At 44.3% G+C, this 19,919-nt stretch overlaps 1 protein-coding gene across 1 annotated transcript in view; it reads left to right on the forward strand.

Moving 5' to 3' along the window:
- Positions 1-19,919, forward strand: part of SPNS2 (SPNS lysolipid transporter 2, sphingosine-1-phosphate) — a 131,388-nt gene that overhangs the window by 52,633 nt on the left and 58,836 nt on the right. The window contains exon 3 of the mRNA XM_054394298.1: positions 15,715-15,851. Coding sequence (XP_054250273.1) covers positions 15,715-15,851 — 137 coding nt within the window. The remainder of the gene's footprint in view (positions 1-15,714; positions 15,852-19,919) is intronic.

Consider the following 19,919-nt stretch of genomic DNA (forward strand, 5'->3'; position numbering starts at 1 on the left):
TTAACAGTGAGGTGCAAGAGCATTTCTAACTACTGCCAGGGGAAAAGTTCCCCCTCGGGAGAAAAGTTCTCTCAAAGAGAGAGCCACTTAGAAAGTGTGGGAGAGGCTTCCTGCCATACTCTCTGCTCCCTCCTTGTTGTAGGGTGAAGACTGCTCATCATTGCAGGTGTTTAGTTGTGGCCAGCTGGCTGTTCATCTCTCTTGTCCCATTGGTCAAGATGTAATTGCAAACTGCAGTTGGTAGCAATGTTTCTTTGTATTTACTTCGTGGTACAAAAGCCTGCTGAAATGTTGCTGGCATTGGAAACAGTAAATGGTTGAGCTTGTGGCTCTCTGTACCCTGGCAGGGAGTTGTTTAAGCACTGATGGGCACCGTGTGGAATTGTGTAGGAGGTAGGAAGTGTTTATGATCCCTATCCTGTGCTCAGACCACTGCTTCTTAAACGATGATGAGGTTCCCTCTAAAGCATGCTGGACAGAGAGCTGTGGGAGTTGAGGGTATTCTGAAGGTCATAAGATCGTGCTCCTGATGCCTCTGGCTCACTTGTGGTTCTTGTTAGGATGGTTGAGGGTTTGGTGGTTGTCTGGAAGCCTGGCCCCTATAGTTCAGATGCCAGTTCCTAAATGAAGCATAGATGGAGTTACCTGATGCACTGAACAGGTAACCTCTATGGTATGGTAAATACTGAAGGGCTAGAGCCTTGTTTTCTGCCAAAGGTAGATCTTGCTGTCTGGCACATCCAGACCCCTCCTTTTTTCACCCTGTACTGTTAACAAGCCCAGGTCTGTGCTTCAGCATTTTATTTCCTGCCCCTTGCAGCTACTGGTGAATTGTTTTTGTCTAAAGACAGTGTCTGTGACTGTGCAAATGTAGTGGCTGGGATGATAAAATAAGAATTAGTTCAGGTTGCAGGGTAAGTGAGAGCACAAATGGTTCCTTTCTTGCCTTTTAGAGAATGTGTGACTCATCATGAAACCAGACAGCAAGTGCAGTTACACACATGACACTTGGGGCCAGTGTGTCCAGTCCAGCAAGCCTGCCCTGGCCCTGAGCATACCCACATTCTGTCTTCACATGCACATCCCTTCCTTCTTCCAGCAGCACTGTTACAGATACCCTGTAGCATTCATTTGCTTGTCCTTCCAAAGGAGGGGAGGGTGACGTGAAAGCACCTGGAGCCATGAAGCCTCCCAAAGGCAGGGTGTGTTTTATTCCTTTTCCTCATAATGCAGAAACAATCAGTACAGGTCAGGTTGCTGGAAAGCATTCCAGAAGCTTATCAGTGAACAGTTAGCTTGTGGAAATGAATGTCACAAGGAGCATTGAGAGGGTCAGAGGTCAAACCCCCAGATCTTTGTGGGGATAACACATTGTAATGCTTGGGAGGGCTTAAGCCAACCTCTGAGTGATTCAGCTGCTTGTGCAGGAATTCTGTGTCCTTTCCTCAGAAGGATCTGATTGCTGTCACAGGCAGGATGCAAGGCTACATGGTTTTTTGATCTGTTGCCACTGTTCTTATAAAGTGGTCTCCTGAGGTTACATGAAAGAGCTATTTATTGGGGGACTTATTATTTATTTAGTGCCAGTGCCTTAGGCAGAAAGATGGACACCAGTCCTAAGGAGAACTGTGAGATTGCATTGAGAGATGCTTTTCTCTCCTTCTGTGTTGGTGCTTTTGGATTGAAGCCCAGTCAAGCACTACAGAAATTTCCTTTGTAAAATTAGTGCAAACTCAACATCCATTGTATAATATCCTGCATTATTATTACCTTTGCTGCCACAAAACATCCTCAGTGAGAACTGAAGGCAACTTTTCAGGAAAATCTCCATGTTTTGGATTGTTTTTTTTTTTTTCTTCAGAGGTATTTTAATATTTTCTCTTTGTCTTGCCCCCCTCTCCCCTAGCTATGATGTATTTTGTATCACACTGGCTGACAATTTGCCATATTGTTACATCCAGTTAGTCTGACTGCTGTGTTCACCAAAAAGCTGGAAGTAATGGAAGGCTCTGGATGGGTAAACCAGAAATGAAACCACCTGCACCTCTTGGCTGGTGATGCCAGCTGATGGAGATGGGGCACTGTGCAGACCCACACTCTAATGGATGGTAGCTCCTAGAGCAAGAGCTGTCATTGCAGGAGACACTGTTGTATTTTGCAGGTAACTCAGGATAAAAGAGGCAGCTGAGCAGCTTGCTTAGAAGTAAAGGTTTGGTGCCCAGTGTTAAGAAATTTGTGTGCTTTCTCCACAAACAAATATGAAGCACTAAGATCTCTGGGAGGAGATGGAGGGGGGTGGTTGGAGAAACAACTTTGAGGAAAATAAGACAGTCCAAGACTGTTAGATTAGCATCAAAGAAAAGCAGTTTCCCACAAGTGCTTCTGCACCCATATCTTCTGTGAGTTTTAGCATATTCCCATTCCCCAGCTATTTCTATTCCTAAAAATGTTGAATTAGCATGAGGCTGCAGATGGCAGGATTTTTGAGAGCGATATCCCTTGTTGGTGCTGCCTGCATCTTAGAGCAAGTGAATACAAATCAAGTGTTTCAGATGTCCTCTTGAAGCTCTTGTGAGGAGAATAAGAATTCAGCTTAACCTGACAAATGTTTGCCTTCCTCCAGATAACCAGAGGCAGGCAGCAGGGTGAAGTTCATCTCTTTAGAGATTTAGCAAGATCTGGACTGACTTCTGTGAAGGAAGCTAGCTACAATGACACAGAGATGGATCAGCATTTTTTCCCCCTTCAGACTGATCATTTTCTTAGTTATTGAGCTTTTATTGATTTTAAAAGATGCCCTTTACCTGGTCTGCTAAAAACAGTCCTACAGAAGCATGGCTTGAATTGGAAAGGTAACAGTTTTGCAGGACAACGATGTGCAAGGAGGTTTGCTCACCAAACCCTGACCCACTGTGATTCACACACATTGTGGATATGATTCCCTGTCCTTCCCTATCTGACACTGGTGCTCTGCTCCTGCACTTTGCTGGTAGCATTGGAACAAGATCTGGAGTGCTCTGGAGGTCTCTGATTAACCCCAAAGCATTTCCTACCCTTTGCCCAGTGTTTACATGCTTTCCTGAGCAATATCTGGACCATGCAGTCTGCAGATATGTCTTCAGTTTTAACTCCCAGAAAGGCTTTGGTGGGTGCCAGTGACAGACACTAAAAGCTTGAGAGCAAAGTCTCATTTCATCCCTGTGGCCGGAGTAGGAAGTGTTTGTACTGAGGCTGTCAGTGCTGTCCCTGTTGATAGCCAGTTGCAGAATTGAAAGGAGGGTATGGCCATTTTCCCTTCCCAAGAGGGAGCTGTATAGTGCCAACCCCTGAGGGAGCTGGGAGAAGAGGAGACTAAGGGGTGACCTCATCAATGCTTATAAAGATGTAAGGGATGAGTGCCAAGGGGATGGAGCCAGGCTCTGCTCTGTAATGCCCAGTGACAGGACAAGGGGCAATGGTGAAAGTTGAGGCATAGGAAATTCCATGGAAACAGGAGGAAAAATCTTTTTATTGTGAGAGTGACAAAACACTGGAACAGGCTGCCCAGGGGGTTGTGGAGTCTCCCTCTCTGGAGAGATTCAAAACCTGCCTGGATGCATTCCAGTGTAGGTGATCCTGCTCTGGCAGGGGAGGTGGACTGGATGATCTTTCAAGGTCCTTTCCAACCCCTAACATTCTGTGATTCTGTGAAAAGCTCTGGGATAAGAATATGTCAGGTGAACATTTCTTTTAGCAAGCTTCTGTGAGTACAGTGCCATGAGAAGCTCTTGATTCCACTCTAAAGAGAGAGGGAAGCATTCCCTGTTGTGTTTTTCTTAGGAAGCTGCTGCTATTGGTAAATTCCTTCTAGCAAAGAATTTGTTAGTAACACACTCTGCTTTCAAAGTTCTCTCTCCTGTTCCCTGTTGCTGCAGGAAGTAGATTTTGAGATTGATTTCTCTTTCAGGCAATGAATTGTTTGAAATGAAAATGTTTGCTGAGTTAGGATGCAGGATTAGTGGTGAGGATGTAAAGAAGGATGATAAACCTCATTTTAGGGTGAAAACAATCTCCAATTAGAAACCAGGAACATCATTTCACTTCATACCAGATACAAATGCTGCATCATTCTATTAAGAGAATAAGAGATTTCAAGTATTTTATAGCTAGTTAAATCTAATTCATGGTACTCAATGCAGATTTCAAGGATCAAGGGATTTGGATTACTCTGCATTATCAGCTTTAGGCTGTCATTTCTTGGCCTGCTCAAGTGCACACTATGGTTGAAAAAGACTTTTTGGGTAAAGGTGCACCAAGCTGTTACTGCCTGAGGTAACTGCTCTGTGTCTGGCCACCCTTTATACTGCTTTGCCATGGAGGAGAGAGCCTGCCAGAAAGGATTGCAGTCCTCAGCAGTCCCCTGATTTTGCTCTCCAGATGGCCACACAAGCTCCAGTACTGATACAAGGGAAAGTCTGAGCAGTTCTTTCAGAAGATCTCACCTTTGTTTCCAAAGGCTTCTGTGAATGCAGGGATGGTGTGTGCCTGGTGTTACAACTGTAGTGGGAGAAGAAAGATCTCAAGCAGAGGAATAGAAGAGAATAAAATAGGATGAAATAGAATAAAATAGAATAAACTGAAGGTTCTTTGGGTTTGTGGTTATTTAAATGCTTTTCTCAAGACCCCTTTTTCTAGCCCTGAGCCCTGGGGATAGGTGCTTCATTCTCCTGGGATGTGGGAGCAGCTTTCCTCCCTGCTGGGGATTTGTTTGTGATTGAAGCTCTCAGAGGGATGGCAAATGTAGCACACCCTGGAAAACTGCTCAGAAAGGGAAAAGCAAAAGTGTTTGCTCAGCTGCAAGCCTTTCATGAGTGCTAGGAGTGATGACTGTTCTTGTACCAGCAGCTAAGATTGGGGTAGGAGTTCTTCAGTCCTGGCCAAGCAAACCCAGACTTGTAGCAGCATCACTCATGGAGCTGCAGCACTGCAAAGCTATCGAGCAGTCTCTGTACCTCTGGGATCTCATGTCTAGTGCAGGATCGACCAGAATGGATACAAATCCATCCTAATTGGCTAGCAAAGTTAATGAGGTTTCCCTGCAGCTGATTGGGCAATGGCAAACCGACCCATGTCATGAACTGTGGGTGCACTGAGGCTGCACCCAGCAAGGGGGGGATGTCCTCTTTCGCTCCACTGTGCTAACCAGCAAAGTTGTCCAACAGCCAGAGCTGCTTACATCAAGTGGAGAAGAAACTGCCAAGGGACAGATCTTCTCTTGACTGAGTGCTTCATTATTTCACCCTTGAGTGCATGTGCAGGGACAAAGTTGCTTTTGGTTTTAGTCATTTTAGGTGCCACTCAGTAAAGTGTTGGTAAGATGTTACCAAATCAAGCTGGTGGAAATGATGCAGGTGCACTTTTGTCCTCCTAATTTGCTTGGTTTTCACAAGAACTTTGGAGTAGCTGTGCCAGACCAGAGGTCTTTTTAGTCTTTGGTTGTGATTAATAGCACACAGGGAAAAAGAACAGGACAAGATTATGGTGATAGTTCCCTGATATATCAATGATGGCTGAGGATTTTCTGAACAAAAGGAATTATCCTTATCAGTCCTTCATTTAGTATTCTTGCAGGACTTTGTCCAATCTTGTTTTGAATTATCCTAAACTCACCTCCCCTAGCATCCTGTGGTAAAATCTCAGTGTTTAGTTAAGTTTTGTGCATGAAGTATCTCCTTTGCTTTGAATTTTGTAGCTGCCAATTTTATTTGATGCCAGCTGGACAGACTTCTAAGAGAGGTTTTCCCCTTCTCCAATCTATTCATGGTAATAGATCTCTCCTGCATCCCACATCAGTTGTTCCTTTTCCTGTATGTTTGATGTTTTACTGTAAAAGGACCTGTTCTATCCTTTTGGCAGTGCTTTTTGATGCTCTCTGTCCTTTTTCCAGTAATAACCTTTTCTATCACAGGGATGCAGTAAACTTACAAGTACTACAACTTGTTTACTGGTAAAGAGGTTCTGATCTCTGCTGCCACTGGGGATTTTTTAAGCAGTTCTGACTAAACAGAAAACTCAGCTTTAATGCCCACTGAATCAAGTGGGCTTCCTTCCATCAGCTTTGGTCAGGAGTCTAAATCAGAACACACTACAAGCACTTTGCAGAAAATCAGCTCAGAGTGGAAGTGGCTATAAAGCAAAAGTTGCCTTGACTTATCTAATCAATTCATTTCCCAACAGCAGGAAATGCAAAAGCCAAGTTGAAGCCCTGACAGACAAGTGCCTGCTGCTAAGTGTCAGGAATCTAAAGCTGTCTTAGGCAATAGTTTGCATGCCTTTTGTATGGCACTGCCATGGAAAGAAGACTCTGCCACAGCCTCCCATTCCTGCCCCTTCTTTGTGGCCACCATGTAATGAACCAGATGGTGGATTTGACCTAGATGTGAAGATATGAGGTGAGAGGGAGAGACACCACTGGGGAGAGGTGGTGTCTGCTGCTCCTCACACGTGCCCATGTGTAAATTGTAATCCCCCCAGCAAAAGCACAGAAGGCATTCAATTTATTTCACTATTTATTTCATTGCAAAAGATCAGGACTGGGCTATCTGCTGGCCTCCCAGAATCAGCTCACTGCAGGATCAGGCAAGCTCCAGTTTAGGCACAAGGGAAGCAGTGAACTGTAAGCTGTACTCTGGAACCGCTCCTTTGGATTGCTGCCTGCAGCGCTGCTTTGTGAAGCAGATCTCTAGGAACACAGTAACTGCTTTAATTGATGTTCAGGTTGCCCAAATCCCTTTAAAACAATGGTAATGCAATCACTGTAATTGCCAAAGTGAAAAGCAGAAGGTGGGTTTGGGTTTGGCCTCTTTTCTTTTTGAATCATGTCGTCTGTGTACAGCTGTTGAAAATTTAATCTCGTGGCAAGTCAGCTCCTGCTCCAAGTCAATTGGCTGGACATCCAGAGAGACTGGAGAGCACAGGAAAATGCTTTTCCACTCCACACTGAGGGAAAAAGAATTGAAATATAGCATGATAGAACTGAACCTCAGTAGATGTGGTAAATGGTTGAGCAACAGTAACTGTGACTAACCATCTTCTGCATTGCTTTAGTGATAAGCAAGATAGGAACAGCTGAAGTTTTAAATGCAGCTCCAGTTGACATAATGCTGGGAAGTGATTTTTGTTTTTTTTTTTTCTAATAAGTGACAAATCTGAGTGCTGGTTTAGAATGTGGCTTTAAACTCAAAGCTATTTTCCCCTTGCTGATTGCCTGAATCAGGACATCAAGGCTGATTTCAAACTTTGAAGCATTGTAGTGGTGTTTGTGAGGCCTGAGAGAGAGGAGTGTTGCTGCTGCTCTTTAGGGATTGTTGGTATGCTGTGGACCATAGGAGTGAGGAGCTAGAGATACTCTGATTAGGTGTATGGAAAGGCAGCTGGAGACATTGTCTTTCCTTTCAGTTTATATGGGAGCAGTGTGTGTTATGGCAGGGTTCATGTTCCCTGCAGTGCATTTTACCTCATTGCTTCTGGGTCTCTCTCTGCCTTCTAGTTATGAGCAGTAGTAGTGCTGGCTGCAGGCTGTAGAAGTGCCAGAGCCAGCAGTTAACAGCTCACTGGTGATAGTCCCCTCTCCCTGGTGGTGATCAAACTGTCCTATGTCCTCTGAACAGCCTTTAAAATGGGCTCTTTAGAAGACCAAAATGGCAGCAGCTCAAGTCTTACGGCTGTGGTTTTGCTTCCACTGCTGACCAAGCAGCAGTACTTGCAGATTGATTTGTTGAGTTGAGTATTTCATGGCTTAATTTGCATTTGAATGATTTTTGTCTGTGAGCCTGCTCATGCAAGGAGCTGACATGGCCTTTGGACTCCAGGCTCTGCCAGTCTGTGGGCAGCAGTACTCATGGGTAAGGGTTGTTTCCCTTTTTAGCCTCCACTTTTCTTAGAGTTACACTCTGGTAGCTATTCTCTTGGCATTTGGAACTGAAAGGGAATATTTCTCCCTCTGTATGAAGCAATGCATGGAGTGAAATGTCTCTGACATCTGTAACACCACATACCACTGTATGGATCAATGATATCCTGAGATAAATATGCAGATAGTTATATAGATGGCATTTTTGACAGCAGTTACTTACATTTGACCACAGTGGTTGTTCTTTGCCCAACACAGTTGCTCTCAAAGCTCAGGTGGCACTTGTGTGTTATTGAACTGATTTTCTGGCTATTCTTATCTGACCTTCTGTTTCCAAGGAGTGGATTTCCCAGCAATTCCCACTGATAATATTGTTCTCGTTGACTAAGGTGAACAAAGCAAAGCTTCAGGATATCCTTTGCTGGGAATGCAAGGGCTAAATCTTGGAAGAATCTAGTTTCTGCAGTGAGGAAAAGGGGTGGAATTATCAGTGCTGAACTCTTCCCAGGGCTGCATCTTGTGTATTGTTGAGTCAATCATGACTTTGCCAGGAAAAGTCTTTGTCTGTCTTCAGAAGTCTGTTTTTGTAACCAGGCTCTGACCCTGTCACAGCAAATGGAACTGAGCGGTATGGGACAGCAGCCTTCTTCTCAGTGCAAATGTGTATGTCAGCTGGCTCTGTATCTACCCATCCTAAACATGTTGTTTATGTTTTCTAGCAGTTTGCTCTAAGGAGGAAACTGGCACCTCGTGGTGCAACATGCTCCCTTATGGAGAAGACAGACTTGGAGCTTGAATACTGATGAGTGGCATCTGCAGTGAGGGAAATGCAACCCAGAGTGTCCTGCCAGACAGAGAGATGCTAGGGAATGCAAACAGTGTGAGTAATGAGGTCCACACCTCTTAAAGCACTGCTTTTCTCCTCATTAATTTGCTGAGGACACAAGCACACAAGAGGGAAGCATTTATGAAATTCTCCAGTTCATCTTGTGCTGTGCTCTGCTCTGGGAAAGCCATTCCAGGCCACATGCACACCAAACATTTGTATACTTCAGGCCAATAGATCTGGGGTGTCCTCAAGCCTTTGTTGAAGTGCTCCTGTGTTTGATGCTGTCAGTATGTGACAGTTTTGTGTGACACACAGAACTGGTGGTGTGTTTCAGAGCTCCTTACACCTGTCAGAAACTTCTGGTCTGCCTGCTTGCCTGGAACCCAGTGAGCTTGTGTTTGCACTTGGCAAGCAACACAACAGCAACACAATCCAGCTGTTGGCTGTTGAATCAGAAGTCAAGTAAACCAAAGTCCATGCAGAGAGTGTGATGTGATAGCCTCCCTACAGTAGAGTCTGTGATGAGGATTTAAAGGGTGATGTTTTGCACAAGCAGATGTGATGTGAGAATTCAACTGCATCAAAGGATGGATGTTTTAAACCACTTTGCTGAGATTTCCCAGGGCCTTGGATCATCCTGTGGTCAGGTATCACTTTTACTTTGGTCACAGCACCGTGTTGTGTCTGATCTCTTAGGTTCAATGGTTGAGTAGCATGAAAGGATCTTTGTTCTTGTTTGGCTTGTGTGGTGCTGTAAGAAAAAAGAAAAAGCTTTTAATTGTGATTGTAGACCTTAAGAAATACCTTTAGCATAGACATGGTCCTGTAAACAGGACACTGCTGAAGCTGGAAGACCTGCATTGGTTCAAGGCTTCTGTAGTTCATCCTGAACCTGCATTGGTTCAAGGCTTCTGTAGTTCATCCTGGGCGAGTCCTGTGTCTTAATTTCCTTAGCCCTGAAGTAGAATTGAATGGTGTTTAACTTCCTTTCTAAATTGCTCCAGGCCTTACTGTGATTGAGAGTGCTGTGTATGTGTGTGCTGAGTAGTGATATTGTAGCACAAGGCTGTAATGAAAAATGTAAAAAACAAGAAGCCTTGCAAAAAAACACAAAAAGAGAGGGGTTGGTTGGGCTGTGGAGAGTCACCTCACCATTGTAGGTAGATGGTCCTGTAAGCAGCCTGAGGAACTCCTGTGTTCACAACCCAAGAGCATGGATCATTAAGGTTGGAAAAGACCTCTAAGACCATCAAGTCCAACTGTCAGTCCAACACCAACATGCCCACTAAGCATGTCCCAAAATGCCATGTCTGCATGTTCTCTGAACACCTCCAGAGATGATGACTCCACCACCTCCCTGGGCAGCCTGTTCCAATGCCTGACCACTCTTTCAGGAAAGCAATTTTTTCCTGATATCCAACCTAAACCTTCTCTGGTGCAACTCAAGGCCATTTCTTCTCATCCTAAAGTAGTCCCTGGAGCAGAAGAGGCTCAACCAAGTCCCAGCAGGGCAGTGCCTCGTGCAGGAAGAGCAGGATTGTGCTTGTACACACCCACAAATTATCCCATCCAGAGCCAGCTGTGTGTTTAGGTGTTCTCATTGTTTGGAAATTTGTTGTTGGGAAAATATTAACAACCTCACAGCACATAGTTCTTTGCTGTGCCTAAGTGGATTGCCAGTCCCTTGAGGCAGAGGCTGTCTGGGTTTGCCTTCCAAACACATTGTCAGCACTCAATTAGACCTGCATATATGGTTTCATGCTGACTCAGAGCTCAAAGATAGCCACTGGTTTGTTTGGTTTTTTCCTTCTTGAGCATCCCTGCACAGAGAGAGCAAGCTGTTTTTGCCTGAACCTTTCCAACATTATTCCTGACAGGAGAAAAATAAACCCTGAGTGCTTGAAGTCAAAACTGAAAGAAGAGATCTTTTCTTGGAGGTGCCTGTGATCCTCTCAACCCTCCAGTAACTGAGGAAACGTAACCTATGTCTGTGCCTTTGTCAATGCCTCTCTCCCTTCTTGGCTGTGCTGTGTGGATGACCTGCTGGCAGGAGAAGCTCCTCTCTGAGACACAAAGGGTTCATCAGTCCCCATGAGAAAAGACAAGTGAGGCAGAGGCAACAGTGTCTTTGGAATCAAGGGGTCAGAGCTGTTTCAGAGTCAAGCTGTCAAGTTTTTGTTTAGAGGCAAAGAGAAAGATAAGAGCAATGAAGTCTAGTTACAACGGGGAGGAGCTTCTTTGTCTAGAGTTTCTCCCTCTTCCCTCATCTCCTTTGCTTCCACTGTCTAGGGGTTTACTTTGTCACAGGTACACAGCTCTTGAGAGGGGAAAGTGTGGGCTGAAGAGCAGCTCCCTGGCCATAAATCCGTGAAAGATGAGTGAAAGCACAGTACCTGAAGTAGGCAACAGAGACTGGAGAGGAGAGGCTGCTTTCCTTCCCTGGTGGGTGTTTGGGCAGAGGAGAGGAGAGGGAGGGAAGTGTAAGATTTTTATAAACATTTTTTTTTCCCCCCAGTGCTGCACATTTTTGTCATTGCAGCCAGGCACAGGAAAAGCTGTCCAGTGCTGGCTGTGAAAGTGCTTGTGCACCTGTACAGGGTGGGACAGGCACTCAGAGGCAGAAATAGACCCCAAGCCATCCTGTTTGGGCAACTGGCCTCTTCCTGCGTTCTCACCGCAGTCGGCGTTTCGGCAGCCAAGCCACAAAGGGAGGTTTAATGCCAAGTGGGATCTCATTTTGGAAATACCTGGACTTGAGAGAACCTCCCTCCTGGGATGGCATTCATCATATGCCTGTTGATTCACCCTTTGCTCAAAAGATAGGTTTCTGCAGGAGCAAATTATCTCAGCTCCACCCTGTGCTGGGGCTGAGCCACTTCTGGCACTGCTGGAGATCATTTACCCAGAGAAATTAGCTATGCTGCATGCATAATGGTGAGTGACATAGTGATACCTGCCCACAGCTGCTCCAGATGACATCTCTGCCTTTGCAGCAGCTCATTCCAAGTCCCAGTTGATTTCTAACTCTGCCCTGAGCTTCTCTGTACATCTCTTCAAGAGTTGGTAATACTCAGGTGGCTTTGAGTGCAGATGGGAAGAGGAGCTGTTGATTGGGAAGAGGCAAATGAGATGCCAGCCTCTGTCACAGCACTCTCCCAATAGAAAAGATTGGTGGCAGTGGGTTCAGCCAAAGCTGCAGCTGCTGTGGTGCCCCTTGGATATTAACGGGGGAGTGGGTGAGTGCAAGGAGCAGAAAATGCTGTGGAAGAGAGGAGGGGAGAGAGAGAGGAAGAGGCCAGTACAAGGGCCAGGCTCCTTTCCTGGAGTACATCCCTCTGCCTTATGCTGCAGGCATCTTTCTCTACAAATTAATCTTGGTTCTGCACCTTTCTCTCTACTCTGAAGGTGCTGGCAGTTTTCTATCTCCTGGATGAGTGTTTAGTTGTTGCAGCACCTCAACTTCTGGTCTAGAGTAGCTCAGGTTTCCATCCCACCTGCTGACATGCCCTGGCTTCATTCACCTCCATCCTGCCAGCCCAGCCTGTTGTTCAGGAGTCTCATCTGTCATTTGCAAGAGTAATTGCCAAAATTGATCCATGGGCGATGCCTGTAACAGGCAGATCCTTGTGACAGACCACACAGCCATCACATTCTGCATTTATTTGAGTCAATCAATGCCCTGATGCATATTTGGGTCATAAATACCCTGATACGAATTGCATTTATTATTATGACAGCTGTGTTCCATTACCTTTTATTTATTAGATTGCATTGTCCTTTCACTTTACACCTTGTGGAGCTGTCAAGTCAGCTGCTTACCGCTGACAAAGCTCACAGCTCAGTTCAGAACCTTCCAAAAATAAATCCTCCAAAGGGATTTGAGTAACAGCAGGATGTGTGGTGTTGGAAAGGTACTGGGCAATCTTTTTTGTTTGTTTGTTTGGGCTTTTTTAGTTTGTTTTATTGGAAAGAGGAGGTTTGTGCTTTCCCCCTGGTTTTACCCAAATTACTTTTGCATTTATATTGCATTTATGACTTTGCATTTTATGATCCAGAGGTCATTGAAGCTAATAATCCCACTGATGAATGTGAATTTTGGATCACACCCTCTGTGTCTCAAAGCTGCATTAATCAGGTTATTTGGTCTTTGAAATGGTGAAATGCTGGCTTGATGGTTCTGAGGTTTTTTTTTCCCCCTTAGAAGCTTTTTTAGCTTCATGTCTTTTTACATTGTAAAAATAGCAGAATATCTGATTCTGAGATGAATGAATTTCAGTGTCCTTCCAAGGGTAAAGTCAAATTGCAATGGGCACACTGCTCTGGACGAGTCAGAGTCATTTTCTGCTTCTCATTCCCACACCCTCTGTGCCCCCAGGTTGCTGCAGAAGCTTTGCAAGGTGCTGAGCTTTGGTGTTAATTTAGGAAAGCATTTAATCGTGGAATTGATTACTCTGAAGTGCTTAATATAAGCATGTACTTAAGTGCCTTGCTGGACTGGGGCCAGTGCAGATGTACTTGTGGAAAGTAGAGATACATAAGCCACTTCTGGTCTACTAGAGCCCAGCTCACTAGAGATCAATGGGTTTCAGGGATGTGCTGCTTCCTGGAAGGTATCAGCTTGGGCTTCCTGAAAGGTATCAACCACTCAGACTCATGTGGGGGCAGGAGTGTGGTGAGATTTGCTCTCTGGGGCAGATTTCAGGAAAAAAAAATTAAAAAAAATGTTGCTGGGGAGGATCTAATCCAACCCATAGCAGTGCTAAGCCATGATTCAGAGTGGGGTGCAGCTTCCCTGAAGAACACAAGAGGTGGAAACATGTCCTACACACAGCTGAAAGAGTTGGGGTGTTCAGTCTGGAGAAGAGAAGGCTCCAAGGTGACCTTATTGTGGCTTTCCAGTATCTGAAGGGGGCTACAAGAAAGCTGGGGAGGGACTTTTTAGACTATCAGGTAGTGATAGGACTGGGGGGAATGGAACAAAGCTGGAAGTGGGGAGATTCAGGCTGGACGTGAGGAAGTTCTTCGCCATGAGAGTGGTGAGAGCCTGGAATGGGTTGCACAGGGAGGTGGTTGAGGCCCATTCCCTGGAGGTGTTTAAGGCCAGGCTGGATGAGGCTCTGGCCAGCCTGATCTAGTGTGAGGTGTCCCTGCCCATGGCAGAGGGGTTGGAACTGGCTGATCCTTGTGGTCCCTTCCAACCCTGACTGATTCTGTGATTGTATGAAACACTGCCTAAGTGCTCATAGTTGTGTCCAACAGGTTGTGTTTGCACAAAGATCTGGGGATAGAGATGCAAGGGCTGAGTGTTGTCTGTCAATGGGGTTCATGTGCTAGAGATGAACAGCAGCATCACTCACAGCATCACTGCTGAAGGCTGTGTGATGTGATGGTGCCTGTGCTTCTTCTCATGTCTTAACCTTTCTCTATCCTCTCCATTTATTTTGCTCTCATTGTGAGGGGGGAGGAAAAAAAAAGAGTCAATGTGTAATTCCAGTCAAACATCACTGTGCAAAAGTGATACACACACAGTCGTGTGGCTCACCAAAGGTGGCTGCAAATGGACATGTATTATTTATAAAGCAGCTTTGACATCTTAATCCCCTGAAAAAGGGGAGACATTTAGATAATTTCATAGCTCAGCATTCTGCACGTTTTTGAGCTCTCAGATATCATCATCCATGAAAAATTCATCGTTTGGGTCTTCACCACTTGAATTCTACCCACACCTTCCAACCAAAGGGGTTGTGTGTCCTCTCCTCATACCTTTTTTCCTCCTGTTCCCCCACTTCTGTGCAGTTAAAGTAGATGGTTGGGGTTACTCAGTGCCAAAAGCCCATCCTGCCTTCCAAGAACTACCCAATAATTAATGACAGTCATAACTCTGTGACTAAGGAGGGAGCTCCAGGTATTCTGGTGTCCCTCCCCCCAGATCCTTCTGCCTTTGCTGAATCCAAGACAGTTGGTGAAAGTCAAAAAGTTTATACTACCTGACAGTAAAATCCATGTAGCTGCTCTCATCCAAATCTCTAATGTGGACAGACAAAAGCCAGGTACAAATCAGCTTAAAACCTGGCAGTTTCTGCCAAGTTCCAAATGAATCATGAGTGTGGTGAGTGCCTCATCTCAGATGCTTGCAGTGGTGTCCCTGGCCAGATTGTTTCATGCTAGGCTGGAGGAGTGAACTCTGAAGTTGAGAGGATTTTGCAGAGGTTATTCTATCAGGAGCCTCATTCCTACACAACAGAAGGTCTGAGGTAAACGCTTTGGGGGTTTTTAAATGGGAAGCAAAGGGGAAAGATGACGATTTCAGATGAGGACGTTCCTGGCTTTTTAGGGCTTTGCAGGTTAAAAGTCCTTGTTTTGGTGAAACTGTTGCTGATTGATGGATTTAAATTCAAGTTCAGTGCTGGTGAGAGGACCTAATGAGGAGACAGGAGTTTTCTGTCTGACTATAGGGCTGGGGCTAGTAGGATGATGTAGTGATGCAGTGTTGACTGAATTTCCTCACTGTTTCATGGTTGCTTTAAAATACTGCTAGAAAGGCTAAAGGGACTTCAGTTCCTGTAGCCTGGTTCTCTGATCTCTGCTACAAGAGCCTACAAGGAGCCCTTAACTTGCTTACTGTTTGCTTGACATTCCTCCCAACCTTCACTTCACCTTCCCAGTGACTTTTAGGCAGAAACTCTTAATTTATTCTGTCCTGGTTCTGCCCATCCCCAGATTCTGATCTCACAGCAGGCTGTGAAGGACTGGTGCTTTCAAATACAATATGAGTTTGCTTGTCTGAAGTTTCTTTGGGAATGAAAAATCTCTTTGATTAAGAAAACACTGACTTCTGAGAGCCTATCAGACTGCACAACTCTGTAAGGCAGGGCTGCAGAATCTCTAATTAAATGGAACTGCTCTCGAGGGGATTTGGCTTGCAGAAAATTAGTTTTCATGTTCTTGGCCTGATGTTTATGAAATGTTCCTTTCCTTTTTCTCTCCTCTGCAGTTTTCATCTGTAGCTTCATGGTGGCAGCACCTATCTTTGGTTACCTTGGTGACCGTTTCAACAGGAAGATCATTCTCAGCTGTGGGATCTTCTTTTGGTCAGCTGTCACTTTTTCAAGCTCCTTCATCACTGAACAGGTAAGATCTTTCCCAAGGTATTTTGCAGGGTGTCCTGAGAGGATGGATAATATGCTCCTAAAGCAGCCTCCTCACTGCCCATCACAATGTGCTCAAAGAGGACATGTCCTACACACAGCATGGAGCATTCTCTGCCCTTTGGTGGGTGAAGTGTGCTCTCTGTAGCTGTGTTTTCTTAACTATGAAAGCTGTTGTTCTTTGGCCATGAGCATATCTCAGCAGGAGTTGCTGGTGACAGAAAGGCTTTGTTTTCAGGGAGATCCTAAAGAAACTTCAGTAAACTTTAGAAAAGGCTTGGTGGAAAAAAAAAACAAACCACAACCTCATGGGCCTATACAGTGGTGTTCTTATCTTCTGGCATGTAACAGAAGCATTGGGGTTGGTTGGGAAGTCAAGCTGGTGGTGTGTGGAATGACCACTGCATCCAGCAGTGGTCTTATGGCTGTGTTTTGTTTTCTGTCCAACAAAGCAGTGAAGGTGGATGGTAGCACAGAGATTAGACACAGCTTCCTCTCCTTTAATGACAGTCAATGGATGAGCCAGGGGAACTGTTGATGGAGTTGCCAGGCTTACTTAATTTTGTCAAGCTATGCACAGCATCCCTCACCTGCTTTCAGGACAACCACAACACCCCATTTGAGGACTCCTTATTGCATTAATTTTCCTGCCTGTCAGAGGCACTTGGAGGAAACAATGATCTGGCAGTTTCTGGGGGAAAATACCCTTTTGTTTAAATCATATTAGAGAGGAAGTTTAACTGCTGCAGGTGGCAACATTCCTGGAGAAACAAATCACAGCTCCTGGCAGGGACATTCCTCATCCTTTCTGTTCAGCTGCGTTCCAGAGATTGCAGCATTGTGGTCACACCTAGAGAATGACAACCAGGGACTAAACCTCTCCACCCTGCTCTCTCCTGCCCAACAACATGCTCTGCAGTTTCTAATAAAAGAGTTTTTCCACCTAAAGTGGGCAGTGGCAGTCAGATGTCTGGCTGGCTTTCACCTTGGATGGGTTGTCAGTGCATTTCTAAAGAAAAATGCAGCTGGCCAAATGTAGAAGCCTTTAACTGGGTAAATTGCTCTGGATTATAATTAGCCAGGAAGCATCTTTTCCAGAGAAAGAACATCTCCCACCTAAAACAAAGAGGCTTTTTTTTGGGGTTTCTTTAAAAATCTTTCTCATAATATTCTACAAAAGCAGCTGGGAAGCACTTTATGAAAGAACCATTCCCTGCTTATAGACAACTTTAGGACTTTGGAATTCTAAGGTGAAGTAGTTCAGGGATTGATATATATGGTTGTCAGCATACAGGACCTCAGATTGGAAGTGGCATGGTGAGCCAAAGGAAGGGAGAATGATGTTGATAAAGCTGGATCATGTTTGGAATCCAAACCCCAATGAATTCAGAAGAGAGACAAGATCAAAGTAGCCAGACCTGGATTTGCATCAGTACTAACTCTGGATCCAGGCTGCAACCTTGCACAAAATACCCCAGCCCAATACTGAGAAAAATTCCCTGTCCTGGTTTAACTGTGATCCTCAGCTCTACTGGAAGACACATCTTCTAAGCCAGAAGTGTCCCCATGTTCTCTTGTTGCTTACTCCAGGAGAGGATGGAAAATGTCACAGCTGCTGTGTGGATGTGCCTTACCCAGGGGGTGCAGCAGTTGAACAAGGTCAGAAAGAATAGTCCCAGTTTCATGTGGTATCCCTTGCCACTTTGGTATCCTTTTTGAAGGCCTGATCTGTAATTGGGAATTGCCACAAAGAGCAAGGTGAAGTCCTGAAGGGCTAAGGAGAAAAAAGGTCAGAGAAGAGCTGATGCAGCTTCTTTTTCTTCATGGAGTGACTAACTAGGCATTTTCCCTGATCTTTCTTTTCTCTTTCTGGCTCTTCTCTCAGTGTTTTGCTTTTCTTTCCTTCAAGACAGTGTGTGTGTGTCAGGGAGGAAGGCTAGGAGCTGAAATACGAAAAAAACCCTCTTTGCTAGCACAAATAAAAGGAGCAGTAACACTGCTGTAAGCAGATAAGTACCACATCCAAGTCAACATGAAAACACAGAGCTAGAAAGAACAATTTGGCACAGGCTGAGCCCACTGAAAAACTTCTGTACAGAAATCTCCCATCTGTGGTGACAGCAAAAATACTGAAGTAGGCAAGAAGCAAGAGGCTTTCAGGAGAAATAGCAAACTGTGTCTTCAGGGACTGCCTTTCTCTGAATTTTGACAGTGTCTAGTGGCTCATGCATGCTATCAGTGTGTGATTGAGTACACATTCAGAGAGTTCAAATGGGGAATGTAAATGGAAAGAGACAGCTTGACAAAGGCAGAGAGCAGCTACAGAGCTGGTGGAGTCTGAAGGCACTCAATTTGTGGAGGGTTCTGGGAGAGTATTTGGGTAAAATTTGGACACCTATGGGGAAACAATCAAAATGCTCTCATTTGGCTGAATATCTAGATTATTTTTAGCTGATTGTGCAGATAAGTATGCAGAAAAGCACATGTTCATTCCTTATTCCTGTCCTCATTTCAGTAGAGAAATAACCCGTGCAGCAAGAAAATTACCTGGAGTGAGAAACTACCTCAGACAGATGGATTTTGATATGGAAAACAAGGATTGGGGCACAGAGAAACAGTTCATTTAAGATACTATCTAAACGCTATTTCATGCTGTTTGAGTTAAAAAGCACCAAAAAGCTGGCAGATAAAACAGGCAACCGTGGATATGTGTCGTGCAAACACATAGCTGTTTGAGAGCACTGCATTAAGGTTTGCAGCCACTTATTAAAATACCCTTAGTTATCTATTACCAAACATCTTTGTGCTGTTAGCATGGAGTAATGACCATCAGATAAATGAAGCATGAATCTCTCATCTGCTAGGAGCTACTAAATAACTAAAATAATAGACTCTCACAGGGAAAAAAAAAAAAAAGAAAAGAAAAGAAAATGAGACCAAAATTTAAGGCTAGTTCCAGAGTATACAGGAGGTGATAGCTGCAGAAAACAACAATGCCTGAATCCCATGCATAGCTAAATAAAAACTGGATACTTAAATGTTTGGTTACTGTTCAGGAGGTCTTACATTTAAAGCAAATCCAAGTAAGAAACCCAAATAAATAACCATATCAGGGAGTAATTCCATGCACCTGCTTTCACAGATTAAAAGAAAAAATAGCTAATGATCAGTTTAACTAATGAAAAATCACCAGAAATAACACAGCTGAGGTAATAGTGAAAAAGTCAGTTTTTCTTTTGTCAAATAATGTGATTTGACGATTTGTATTGGTGCAGAATTTCTCTATAGAAACCCAAGAAAAAGAGTTGTCCTGCACTCTGTCTCTGGTGCTTTCACATTTCTGTTCCATTCTGTTCCTAAAATAAAAGTTGCATTAAAAAGAAAAAAAAAAAAAAAGAAGAAATCATTAACAAACTTGTTCCTTAGCCTAAGATTGCTTAAAATTGCTACATATTTAGACATGTCTCTAGATTTAACTCCATTTATAGAAACTTCAGTGCAGGATGCATCTATCTTAATTTGTATGTTGTAAGTGCAAACACCTGCTTGGAAATTGCCTCCTTTTATGCACAACTTTCCAACAGTTCTGCACCTGCAGCTACGCCAATTTTGGTACTTTCACCTGCAAAACCCTTTTCCTTGTGTTGTGCTTTTGGCAAGTGTTTGCAGAAAGCACTTTCTGGGTTGTGGTTCATGCTCCATAGCAAATCAGCCAGAAACAAGCAAAGCTGCAGGGCAGTGTGGAGTCATATCACAAAGAAATGCACTGAGCACACAGAGTTTCTTTACCAAGATGCATTTCCATCCACAGCAAAAGCTAAATACATATCTGCCTTCCTCTGTATCAGTATAAACTCTGATTTAATTAGTGACCACTTTCCTCTCTAGCTCACATTTTGATGAGCATGGTGCCTGACTCTCTGTGTGGTGACTGATCAGCTTGAGCTGGTTTATGCTCTGAGATGTCACAGGAAAGATTCTGTCTCAGCTGCACCACTTCCCTCTTTCTAACAAGTCTGACATGAAGCAACTTGGTTATCAGGAGTGATCA

The sequence above is a fragment of the Indicator indicator genome, chromosome 30 (genome assembly GCF_027791375.1).
Source record: "Indicator indicator isolate 239-I01 chromosome 30, UM_Iind_1.1, whole genome shotgun sequence".
Lineage (NCBI taxonomy): Eukaryota > Metazoa > Chordata > Aves > Piciformes > Indicatoridae > Indicator > Indicator indicator.